General features: G+C 38.8%; 3 protein-coding genes across 9 annotated transcripts in view; 1 reads left to right on the top strand and 2 right to left on the bottom strand.

Moving 5' to 3' along the window:
• Window positions 1-5,013, bottom strand: part of micos13 (mitochondrial contact site and cristae organizing system subunit 13) — an 8,136-nt gene extending 3,123 nt beyond the window's left edge. Inside the window, exons 1-2 of the mRNA XM_046048756.1 lie at window positions 4,855-5,013; window positions 4,295-4,451 (exon numbers count right to left, since the gene is read on the bottom strand). Coding sequence (XP_045904712.1) covers window positions 4,295-4,451; window positions 4,855-4,883 — 186 coding nt within the window. The 5' untranslated portion in view covers window positions 4,884-5,013. The remainder of the gene's footprint in view (window positions 1-4,294; window positions 4,452-4,854) is intronic.
• Window positions 1-12,818, bottom strand: part of pip5k1ca (phosphatidylinositol-4-phosphate 5-kinase, type I, gamma a) — a 127,955-nt gene that overhangs the window by 55,192 nt on the left and 59,945 nt on the right. The gene's annotated exons all lie outside the window — the stretch shown is intronic.
• On the top strand, window positions 5,051-10,003 carry hsd11b1la (hydroxysteroid (11-beta) dehydrogenase 1-like a). Its single transcript, XM_046048747.1, has 6 exons — window positions 5,051-5,483; window positions 7,777-7,907; window positions 8,066-8,269; window positions 8,388-8,481; window positions 9,278-9,443; window positions 9,595-10,003. The coding sequence occupies exons 1-6, from the start codon at window positions 5,399-5,401 to the stop codon at window positions 9,776-9,778; spliced, it is 864 nt and encodes a 287-aa protein (XP_045904703.1). The 5' UTR covers window positions 5,051-5,398; the 3' UTR covers window positions 9,779-10,003.

Raw genomic sequence — 12,818 nt, 5'->3', positions numbered from 1 at the left:
CAAGTGGAGCAACACGCAGGAGCGATCATGTGAAACTGTCGCAGCTGTGCTCATCTCACTCACACGCCACCCGCAACCGGAGTTTAACAGACACAGCGGGCAGAGAGAGAGACTGACCCTTCAGTGTGAGTTTCCTGATGCAAAGAGCGGTGCCACTCAATCAGCTGACTGCCTCTCTCTCTCGGTTTTTGTTACAAAACGGAGACCTTCTGCTACGTTTCCGCCTCCCGTCCAGATTAAAACGGTGAATCAGAAGATGTTTGTTTGAAAACGCTGCTGACCCGATGGACAAAACAGGACTTTATAAAACGATGACACTCACATTTGGCTTTGTGAGTCGGTCTTATCAGTCATGCAAAGCAAAAACACGATGCTTTACAGAGTTTTAGTTTTGGTATTTTTATTAAAATATAAGTACTGTGTAAATAACACAGTTAAGCCTAGCCTACTGTGCATGTCGCTGTATTTACGTTGCGACAACTCCCAGTCTGTTTTCCGCCGCCGTCTCTCGTACTCCCGTGTTACTTTCAGTAACAGTTCCACTTCGTTGTCGGTCAATGTAAAAACAGCCTGGTGTGGTTCTTGGTCTGTATTACTTTCTTCTTTCGCTCAATCGTCTGCTACGGCGGAGTAGACCATCTGCTTCGTGTTTACGCTGGCACGCGCATGCCCAGTGTAGCTACCTGAACGGCCACTAGATGTGTGTTTTCAGTCGTTTTAATATAGACAGAGATAAACTCTGATACGCAGCTGAAACGCTGCTGTGGACGGAGAAGATCGGTTTCGTTATAAAACTGTTTTAAAAACGTAGCAGTGTGGATGTAGCCTCACATTACCCCACTCCTCTCATGTCAACCCTCCCGTTTTCCCCCAGATTCTCCCGTATTTTTCCGTTCTCACCCGGTATCCACCCGTTAAATGTTTCCCCGGAAATCTCCCGTATTTTTCACCTTTATGAAATCAAATAAAAACCTTCTGGCCGTATTTAAAGTGTTTGCTACTCTCTCCTCTGGTAAAGTCGGTGGCAGCATGTAAGATATGTAGACTGTGCTTGCTGCACAAGGATTAAAAATGAAAACAATCCACTGAAATAATATAAGGCCTATAGCCTATTAATGGCAAACCATATGAAATTATAATGAATATAGTAGCCTATGTAATATTAACAATTGACAGTATAATATGGAATTTACATTGTAGCCTATTTTTATTTATTTAAATTTTCCTTATTTTCAAATCTCATTGAAGGCAGTTTTGACTCCCCTCTGTAGCCCTTCTCCCTCTCTCTGCTCCTCTCTCTCTCTCCCCTAAAGCCCACAGAACCTGTCTGAGCTTTCCAGAACAAAAAGCAGCTACTTCAGAGTTTATCATCGACTCATGATGCCTGTGCTCCTTTATCTCCTAAATATTTTGGCTACAGCCTTTTTTGTTGCAGTTTTTATGGTTGTAGTAAATTTATAAAGATGCTGTTTGTTCTGTTTTTGTAGTTTATTCCAAAGTAAAGCTATATTTGTTAAGCTAGAAGATGTTCACAGTAACCAGGCAAAGGCTGCAATGGTTTAAGTCTCTAACACAGATTGAGCAGAATTTGTTGCCCATGTTTCCTGGTAATAAAATATTATTATTTCATGATACTTTATCATCTGTTAACTTTAACACTTAATAAATTGTTTTTAGGACCAATTAAATAAATATACAGTATACTGTATAATGCTACATGATAAATAAAAGGCTCCAAATAGACCCAGTGATCGGTATCGGCCGATGCTGCTTTCAGCAATCAGCCCAAAAAATCCTGATCGGAGCACCTCTACTACATAACCGCGGGCACCCCCTTTTATGGAGGTCGCTGTATTTTCTCATCATGTTTCTACCGTAGCCGTCAACGAACAAACAGCGCGACAGAGCGCGTTTCGTCATCACGGCGTTCTTCTTCTGCTTGTGTAAGTCTGGTAGTGTAGACGCCCGTCACTACGTTGAATACGTACAAAGAAGAAGAAGAGGGAATAATAATAATAATAATAATAATAATAATAATAATAATATACAGTCTCTGAGTAGTCTTCTGGTTTATTAGAAGTAAGAAGAGAAGTGACATTTGGACAACTGAAGGAGCACACACACGTGTTATTTAGGAGGAGAGCCAACAGCCAGACTGAGTTGGGACAGACAGCACTCAGGGGACAGACCGCTGACGGCAGAAATCACGGATTTTGTGGATTTTCCCAGATGGAAGGCTATAACATTAATGTGGGACAGATGTTTTCAAAGCGGTGCTGAAGTTGTCCGTTTTCTGCTGGACAAGTAATTAACTTTGTTTGTCAGACTTTAGCGATGCAAATGAAAACTGTTGTTTGATAGCTTTAGCTAGAAGCTGGCAATAATCACAGAGAGCCGTGACGTGTTTCCCCTGTCAGTGGTGTGAAACATGGATTAATTTCATGGCGCCTACTTATTCTCCAGCCTGTGGTTTGGCTTTGACGGTTACTTAGCGAGACAATCAGCTGATCAGTAACGTTAATTGGCAATAAAACCCTAAGGTTAGCTTAGAGCATGGAAGCATCAGCCAGCTAAACTTTTACTGACTGGTAGAAAAAACATTTATTGTTAGTTGGATTGGTTTATTCTCCAGCGCTGTGCTTTGGCTTTTGGTGTTATGTTAGTTGGATTAATTTTATGTAGTGACTCTCTCTCTCTCTCCAGCGCTCTGTTTTTGGCTTTGTATGTTATGTTCGTGAGAATCAGCTGATCGCTAATTGGCAATAAAACGGCAGCTTCCAGCATCGAAGCTCAGATCAGCCAGCTAAACTTTGAAAAAATATGTAGTTGGATTGTAATTTCATGTAGTTCTTCTCCAGCACTCTGTTATGGCTTTGTTACGTGGACAGAAATGCGCCGTTACCTTCCTGAGACAAACAGCTGATGAATATTATTGGTAATGAAACGGTAACAGTAGGAAAGCTCAGACCAGCAGCTAAAGTTCACATTTTACTACCCTGGTGGAAAACATGTATTTCTTTTTACTGCTAATGGTGATATATAACAAGAGCGTGCGCCTATCAAGTGACCAATAATAAATACTTTCCGAATTTGCATTAAAAAATACGTATGAGATATTGCTTCCCACTGTGCACACAAATATGTAATTTGTACTTTCACATGCTAAATGCCCATTAAAAACTTTAGCTATACTGCTCGCTTGGGTAGGGGAGGGGGGTGCGATTCACAACCCTCACCACTAGATGTCACTAGAACTTACACACTGAACCTTTAACATCATGGGATTAAATAGTGTGCCATACCTGCCAGTGGCAATAATGATTGAGGATTGACAGTTTGGTGCTTCACTGAAAACTTGGAAAAGTCATATTACTCCTGAGTTACACCAGAATAGGAATATATAAAGCACATATTGAAAAATCATTGGGTTATTTGGTAGAAAAAAAACATAGTGAAAACTAGTTATCAACTACTTACACTAAGATGTCTACTGAAAATCAGAATCTGTTTTATGAGATCTGGAATAAACCAAAGCTGCGTACTTATTGTCAAATTATAAAAAATTTTTTTAGTTATTTTAATGAAAATTGTGCTCTTTATAAGGTGTACTTATGTACAGATTAGAGCTGGTATACTGCCCATTTCACACTGAAAGGGTTTGGTACAATGAGAAGAAAGTCAAATTTACTGTGTGTGATCACATATAAATAAAGAGTGAGCATAATTAAATTTTTTACTGTCCTTTGTACTGTAAATTTCATGATCTTTTGTTTAATGACATGAAGCATACACGTGAGTTGCTGGATATGAATGACTCACATTATCTGAAATAGTTGTTTAAAAGAGAGAACTTCAATTTGGCAGCTTATTTAGTGACTCCATGAGAGTTCAGGAAGAAAACCTTGTATCTGCAAGCAGTGGATGATTACTATTGTTAAATCATCTGGACTGGTTTGAAGCCAACACAGCTGGAAACTGTTCACTTTTGTGACAGTATTCCCCCTCTTGTAAATGTGTCTCATAATCCCATAAGTGGTGGGCCATGAGATGGCAGGACACTTAATTGAAATTCAACCCATTCATTTCGTGTGTGAGTCAAAAGCACTGTCAGGGGTGTCTACAGCATTGGCCTATTTGCCTAGTGTAGGCCCATTTCTACAAACAACAAACAAACATGGATATAAATGTGTCTGCTTGACATATTTTCCATCCTTGTATTGTATTATGCCTACTAGCCCAGATCCAGGGCCGCCCTTGATCAGAACTACACTTAAACAATGCATCTTATCTGTACCTCCAGGCCAAAGTACTTCATCCATTCCTCTATGGCAGGGGGTATTGCAGCCTTGGCTTTCCCCAGGGCCTCTGAGCCCTGCTCACTGCTTCCCAGCAGACCAGAGTCACAGGCGACGTAAAGAGCTCCTCCTGCAATGGTCACCTTGGTGGCCAGTCTGAAAATGAAACAACAGAGACAGTCAGGTTATAAACCAGGATTACAAACCCCTGTATCTAGTCGAAAACACAATTACACGCTACTATTACTACAGTACACCACTTAAGAAGAAGTTACCGGTTAACGTTAGTAAACTATTTATAAAACATTAGCGAACGAAGAAAATCGACTTAAATTTGACCAACGTCCATTCATATATTTATGGAATAAAATATAGTTATTGGGTCAACTAACTAACAATCAAACCACTAAGAAAGCTAAATGGTAACATGACAGCTGGAAAGCTCTCGAGCAGACTAACAGTTAACTTAGCCTCAGGTAGCTAACTGGCTAACCGAATAGCTAGCACCGACAGCATCACTGACTTAACGGGAATTACGAGTGAAATTAAAAATACTAACTTCAATACGGGCAAAATCTTTGCAGCCATGGTTCACAGCGGTGTAGTTTCCTTTTACGTACTGCTATTAACGTTACGCCTATTATTCACTGGGGTGAAAGCTATCCAGATACACTGAAGGACGACCCTGCCTGAGTCCTGTAAACAGGGGTTGTGTCAATAAAGTTGCCCTTTCAAAAGCTAGCGCAAACGTTATTTAAGAGCAGCAGATTCGTAACCCTCTTTTTATTCATTTATATCTTTATAGTCATATTAATTACAATTTGACGCCTTCATTTAAAGGAAGTGCTTTTTGAAACACCTGACAAATACAATTTGTAATTTGTATCTCAGGACTTGATCAGCTATCTGAACATCGACGTCCAAGTGAACACACCCCGTTCATTCATGGCCAAGAGCAAGAGAGGAGGGATTTACGTTAAATTGCATCATTTTTCACATTCTCGTGCAAGGCAGTTTGGCAACAGATTTGAAGTCTGGACTCATTACTAAACACTCAAAGCTGCTGAAAAACACCTACTATCACGTTTACAAAAGGTTACAAAATGGGAACTTTTACAAAAATCTTATTAGCAAGTTTATTTGTTGCTTTCCTAGCTGTCAAGTGGACTGCACCCAGGTTTGACGCAGGTAAGAGATACTCTTGCAAGAACAAAGGGAATGTGATTTGAACTCTTGTAACATGCCTATTTTTAATATTCAATAACTACACTGTTATGAGCTGTAGCGTCTCCAAAATCACCTCACATGTCAGTGATCTCCTGCTTGTGATACTACAGCACTTAGTATGCAGACATATAGTTTTGCATAATTTTGGGGAATCTGGAACTCTCTTTCCCGATTATTCCAACACCACATGAATGCAACTTTAGCTTTACATTTACATTTACATTTAGCCTACTCATTTGGCAGACGCTTTTATCCAAAACGACTTACATTTGAGAAACAACATACAAGGATCCACAAAACATCAAATACAGCACAAGATCTACAATTGATAATACATACTAGTAAGAACACTAATAAATACTAGTAAGAGCTAATAGCACATATCGCATCAATTGGGTAAATACCTAGGGAAAGAAGTAACAAAAAGTGCAATCAATACAAGATGATTGTGAGGGGATATAAAAAGAAGGGCACAGGAAGTGCATGTTAGAGGTTAGGAGTTAGAGGTGTTACAGGTTATTCATTGACAGCATGGTGTGAAACACGCTCAGTTGATTAGGGGGCAAGATTGTCTACGCAACAGTAACTATTCATAAGTGGGGGAGTCTAAAGAAATCATCTAAGGATAAAGAAACTTCTTAAAATAGAACACTGAATCTCGGTATCATATTTGGCAAACAATTGCATTTACACAAATGTTTGTTCTTTCTGAATTGGAGTAAATATAAACTCAGGGCAATTGGGAGGATTATGATGAACAAAATTCCATACCATGTATAATCCCAAATCACAAGGGTTAAAAACACATTAACATTATTTAAAATGCTCAAATATAATTCATCTTTAATCAGCAGTCTCCATGCCACGCTTGAATATGGACCTTGTAAACCCATCATGTGAATGTTTAAGTGACGGGATGCTGTACATGTTTACTGCTCTGCATTGCATAAAATATCTGTGTGTAATATGATGATGAAGTTCAGTGTTCCCCTGGGGAAATTTAGGAAAGGAAGCACAAACTGAGCGAGTAATTGGTGATAATCTGACATGCTTTCTGCCTGTGACTGAGCAGACAGAGAACATTTATCCATTTTGCGAGGATGCAATGTGCAGTCAAGATTCCAAAAATAATGAAATTATATGGTTTGAGTCAATGGGGTAGTGTTAATGTACTTGCATATCCCCGTGTTCAGTTTTGTAACATTATCACCTTGTAAAAAAAACTACTACCACAGTTGATACAACAGCTTAATGAAGATATTAATGTGACATTTCATATGATGGCATTTTACAAATGGAGAGTGAAACTTGATGGTTTGTTTGAGATGCGCTCTGCATCTAAAGACATTATCGTAGGAGTGCAGTTTTGCATGAAATTGCAGCAAATTCTTAACTTTCTTGTATTTTTACATGTGGAAATAACGGGGGAACCAAGTGTGGTTGGTGACAAAACAAAATGACAAAAAAAGTATACATACTTATTAGTTAGTTTTTCTGGGGCACAGCCGGACCTCACTGATACAAACTGTACAAAACTACAACTTTATAAGCTGATTTAGGTGAAACTGGATAATATGTTATGTAGAAAATATTTTCTGGTTTTCCCTCTGATGTCCTCTGGCTGCTCTGCCTCACTTCTGTGATTTATGGAGTTTCCTGATAGGCCGATAGCTTTACTTGTTGCATTTTATAAATGGACAATGAATGGTTTGAATGATGGTATGTTTTAAGTTGCACTCTGCATCTAAAGACATACAACGGTGCATTATCGTAGGAGTGCAGTTTTGCATGTAATTTCAGCAAATTCTTATCTTTTTCGTGTTGAAATAACAGGAGGACAAAGTGTGGTTGGCTGGACATTAAACCTGGATCTGAAGGAGTGATCAAGGCACTGAATGAGTTTCTACTGGTTACCTGGGCAGAAAACAGTGTCGAGTAATAAATAAACACAGTATCTGACTATTTTATCACAAAGGGGACATATGATGTTTTGAGTCCAATGAGCAATGAGTCAAAGTCGAGAAGTTTTATTATGTTGAAACAACATATAGTAGACTTTTGATTGGTTTATCTTTTTATGGTAAATGCTTACGTGCTCAAAATTTCATTATGTTGAAACAAAATATGGTGGACTTTGATTGGTTTATCTTTTATCAGTGGAACTCCACTTAAATGTTTATTCATTTACATCAATTTACATCTGTGTTTACAGCTAATATGAGTATATCTAATGTGTGTTTCATGTGTCTCACAGAATCTCTCAAAGGTGCCAGGGTATTGGTGACTGGGGCCAGTACGGGTATTGGTGAACAAATTGCATATCACTATTCCCGCTTTGGAGCCCAGGTAGTAATTACAGCAAGGCGGGAGAAAGTGTTACAGCAGGTCAGTGAACTTGGCAACATACAAATGGACTCAAAGCTCAGACCAATACATCATGCCTGGTTAATTACAAACATTCACTTGTTTGAAGTGCCACGAGTGTTCTCTATTTTGCAACTGTATTGGCCAGTTGATCCGTTCTTTCTGATCTTTGCTTACAGGTGGCAGAGAAGTGCCTGAGTTTGGGAGCCCAGAAAGCTCTGTACATAGCAGCAGACATGGCCAGTGAGTCAGACCCTGAAAAGGTGATAAATTTTGCTTTGGAAAAGCTTGGAGGGTTGAATTACCTTGTTCTCAACCACATTGGCCCTAGCCCCTTCAGCATGTGGGAGGGAGATGTGGAGCACACCAGGTGGCTGATGAAGGTAGTGCAGCATTTTCATGGTCTATATTAGCACATAAAATGAGGGCTATGCACTGATCTCTGTATTTGCACGTGTGTGTGTGTGTGTGTGTGTGTGTGTGTGTGCGTGCTTTTCAAAGGTCAATTTCTTCAGCTATATTCAGATGGCTTGGAAAGCTTTGGCCTCCCTTGAGCAAAGTAAAGGATCACTGGTGATTGTTTCATCACTTTTAGGTTGGTTTACCACATCATTTACATACACATTTTAAGACAGCAAACCATATGCCTATACATGCATTATTACTTGCAAATATTTTTCGCCCATTAATTACAAATAACGTATAGTTTGGCCTGATTATATAAATAATAACCATATGTTATGTTACATAGTTTATGTTTTATACTTTAAACTTCCCTTGTATCGCACTATTTTATAATAAAGTTACAAAGTGCATTCCCAGGAAGAGTAAAATGAAAATAAAGAATACTTGGACTAAAACCATTTTGAAAACATGATGAAAAATGTTAAGTTTCCAAGTCCATTTCTTTCTGACCACTTACAGTAGGGTTTCTTACTAGGAAAAAATCACAAAACACTTTCCCACTTTTTCTACTATAATACTCGAGCTGCTGAAGAAGATCATGTGATGTGATCAAAAGCTCCAGAACAGCTACTAAATAGATCTCAAGGTCACATTGTTTAGTCACATGTTGAAAAATACTGAAATTATTGAAATATTTTAAATACTGTATTTTCCTAATCTCACTTGTGTTTTAATTTGCTATTTCATGGTTTAAAATGTGCCACTCATTATAGTAAGGATTTGAGTTTGGCAGATGAGTTTATAAATAGTCCTAACCACTTGTAAATGTTGTACTTATGTATAGTGATCAATCCTAAGGTTATTTGTAATTTGTAAGTGTGCACTTGTTAAAATCAAATGTGCAAGTAGTTTTAAATGAGGCCCCTTAAAAGGCCACAATAGTTTCTGACAAGATTTTGTTGGAAAACCTTATCGATGCTTCACAGGTAAAATGTCCAGTCCCTTCGTAGCACCGTATACCTCAACAAAATCTGCCTTGAATGGTTTCTTTGGGGCCTTTTATCATGAGCTTGCTATGAAGAGGAGCAATGTGTCCATCTCTATATGTACACTGGGGCTCATTGATACTGAATCAGCTATGGAGAAAGTCAGGTTAGTCAAGTTTACAATGAGTGTTATTAACCAAAGTGTCACACAGCAAAATGATCACTGATACTTACATACTGAAATGCTGCAACTTATTTGGCTTTTTTTTACTACTGTTATCCACAGTAGTTAAGAGCAGTATTTTTCTGTACCCCAGGGGAGTCACTAATGTTCCAGCCTACCCTGCCACAGATGCCGCCTTGAACATCATCATTACAGGAGCTACAAGACAGCCGGAGCTCTTCTACCCTTGGTTCACCCAGGTTATAATTCTTAGCAAAGACTGGTTCCCTTCCATCACAAACTATATCATCCAGAACTCCTACAACTACAGCCCATGAGAAACATTCTGCATCTGCAGTACCATTATGCATGTTCTAGATTAAATACATGGTTTATTGTTTGGTTAGAACTTCATATTTATCTGACATTGATACACTGGGCATGATGATGCTCTAGACAGCCTTGTCTGTGATTAATAAATTCCACTATCCTAATTTACCTTTTGCCTGTTTTGGGGGTATTTTTGCCCTCATTTAATAGTGGATGGTTGTGATGTGACAGGAAAGAAGGGGAGGGAAAGGGTGGGAATGACATGCAACAAAGGTTATCTAGCTGGAATCGAACCTGAGATGTTGTTATCAGAGTATAAGGTCTTAAAACACTTAAGCCACCTGGACACAAAGAAATATCACAGCACAAAGAACAATTATCAACTCCGCAACTACGTATTACTAAGGCTTTATAATTTAAAAGTAATAATAATTTTTTAAAAATGATAACATAAATAGTTTTTTTTAAAATGTATTTTGTAATCAAAACATTCAGTCATACCAGCCACTCATAAGGATCAAGTACATGCTCAGTACTGTAAAGAGGCTTTAATCTGAATGGAAGAGTACTTTAAATGTCCACATGAGGGCAGTAGTACCAAAGTAGTGAAGTAAGTAAGATTACTTATCTATCTACAGCAACCAGCGAAATGCATAGTCTGTTAATAAAAATCCTTAATAGGAATCCTTAATTTGATTTGATATATTTTTATCTAAATATTGTAATAAAATATATATATAAAGGACCAGTGTGTTCACATTTTGAATCATCCGATTTTAAAATTTCCTTTTTTTTTTAAAACCTCCATCACCATATCAATCCTCAACCCTCCCTGTTCTTTTTCCTGACTTCACTGTTCTCTACCCCTGGGTTCCTCTCCATCTCCATTCTTCTCTGTTTCATTTAGTTTCTTCTTTCCAAAGCTGGCCACAGTAGGCGTTGCAGACTTCCTACAGAGCAGGACTTTCTCAGTGGGTTCCTTTGTGTCTTTGTTCATCATCCCTCAAAAGCACCGCAGGCTTCCTGTGAAGCTGTTGGCTCAATCCGTCCTGGTGGTCTTTTCTTTATTGTAATACACCCTAGAGGTTGTACCCTGCTGATAGAATGGATTTCTACTGTATAGTGAGTTGTCAATGTCAAAAGAAATGCCTTGCTAAAAATTAGAGTGTGATTTGAAAAGTTGAGAAACAAAAAGTAGAGCACTTTCTCTTTGATGTATATAAATGACTCTCCTAGAGCAAGAAGAAGTGGCCTTGAATCTGTAATATAAAAGTTTGCACTGTTCTCCTGCACTTTGCTTTTTTCTTGTCGTCTTTTGATTGATATGACTGATGGGAGACGTTATTGGAATACATGTTCTCTTTGTCCTTATCTTGACATGAGATAAGGACACAATGATCTGATTTGATTGTGGAGATGGTATAATCTCCCTGCAGGTGCCGTGGTAAGAAATAAAAAACCTCTCTTCCTTCCTCTAGCTCCTTCTGTCTCTCTCTGTCACACACACACAAATATGGTGGGGCCTCCTGGGGAGGAGAGCAGGCATGGCCTGGGAGAACAGCCAGAAACACCTGCAACAGATTAGTGTTCCTAATGCTAGGTAATAAATCCTCTCACCTTCTCTAGAATCTCCATCTCCTTCAAGCGTGGACCTTATAGGATGAAGACCATCCACCCACCACACTCACTGTAACACACAAAAAATATAGTGTCAAACACTCAAACCTTGATACATCTATATATATATATATATATTGTCTTTCTCTGTTATTTTCTACTGCTGCAAATTAAACTACTCTACGCTTGCATATTCTCTATCTTGTTGGTTCAGTATCACTGAGGTTCTCCCCCAGGGTTGTAGACTGGGCTCTATATTAAGATCAAACATTTTCATTATGACTGCAAACAACCAAGGCCAAGACCAAAGCTGGCTCAGCTCGGCAGGCTTTACTTACTACACATAAAACTTGAAAGGTGGCAGACTGATTGGCCAATTGGACTCTTACCCACAGAGGTTTGTAATGGAGGTTGAATTCTGCTTTAATATCCGTGATACAGCATATTATTAAATCTCTATGTCGACAGATAAAGAAAGACTATCTGTATATGTGCTACAGTAGTAAAATCAAATGACATGTAAAAAAGGCCGTATCCTTTTTCCAGATAGCATACAGTGTCCTCGCTTTTATGTTTACACGTTTGCTGAAGCTGCAGAAATGTCATGTTTCAGACCATAAATAGTCACCTATCCATGGCGATAGTAGAGTGCACCTCAACCATCATGCGCCAGTCCCAATTTATGATGCTTTCTTGTCCTGCTTCTTTGAGCACAAAGGACACTGCTCCACAAATCTCCGTCCAGCTTCATCCCTCAGTTACTTTGAGCACTACAGAAAGAGCGGCCTTGATGCACACACACATATATCATGTCATGCATGTTTGCTGACTTGTGTGTAGTGTGTGTGTGTAACACTTATCACCCACCGACTTATAAATGGATGACCAACTGGTGAGAACAGGACTTAGGAGCCTCCTGTGTGAAGGTGGAAGTGGGGATGGCAGAGTACACTGTAAAAAGGTAACACATGATGTATGTGACACAATGACAGTACTCCACGAAAGAAGATGTAAGGAGCAATTGAAAGTTATTACTGCAAGGGACTTAGCACAAAAAAATATAAATAATTACTGTAATTTAATAAATATACTTTCATTTTATTGGTCTCTCAACTGTACTGCTTTTAGTTAAATGCATTCATAAAATAATAAAAACAAATGTGGTGCCCTGTGATGGAGGGTGTCCAGGGTGTACCCCGCCTTTCGCCCGATGTCAGCTGGGATTGGCTCCAGCCCCCCGCAAACCTGTATGCAGGAGAAGCGGTTGATGATGGTTGGATGGATGGACAAATGTGGTCATTAAATAAATACATCAACATTTTGTTCAAAATATTGATTTCTATCTGAGAATTACATGAAAAGATTAATACCACTCATATTTTTGATAGTAAGAATATAGCTGGAGGCAGCAGCCGGTTAGCTTAGCTTGGC

The sequence above is a fragment of the Micropterus dolomieu genome, linkage group LG05 (assembly GCF_021292245.1).
Source record: "Micropterus dolomieu isolate WLL.071019.BEF.003 ecotype Adirondacks linkage group LG05, ASM2129224v1, whole genome shotgun sequence".
Lineage (NCBI taxonomy): Eukaryota > Metazoa > Chordata > Actinopteri > Centrarchiformes > Centrarchidae > Micropterus > Micropterus dolomieu.
The sequence above is the reverse complement of the archived record's forward strand: the minus strand, read 5'-3'. Positions and strand labels throughout refer to the sequence as shown.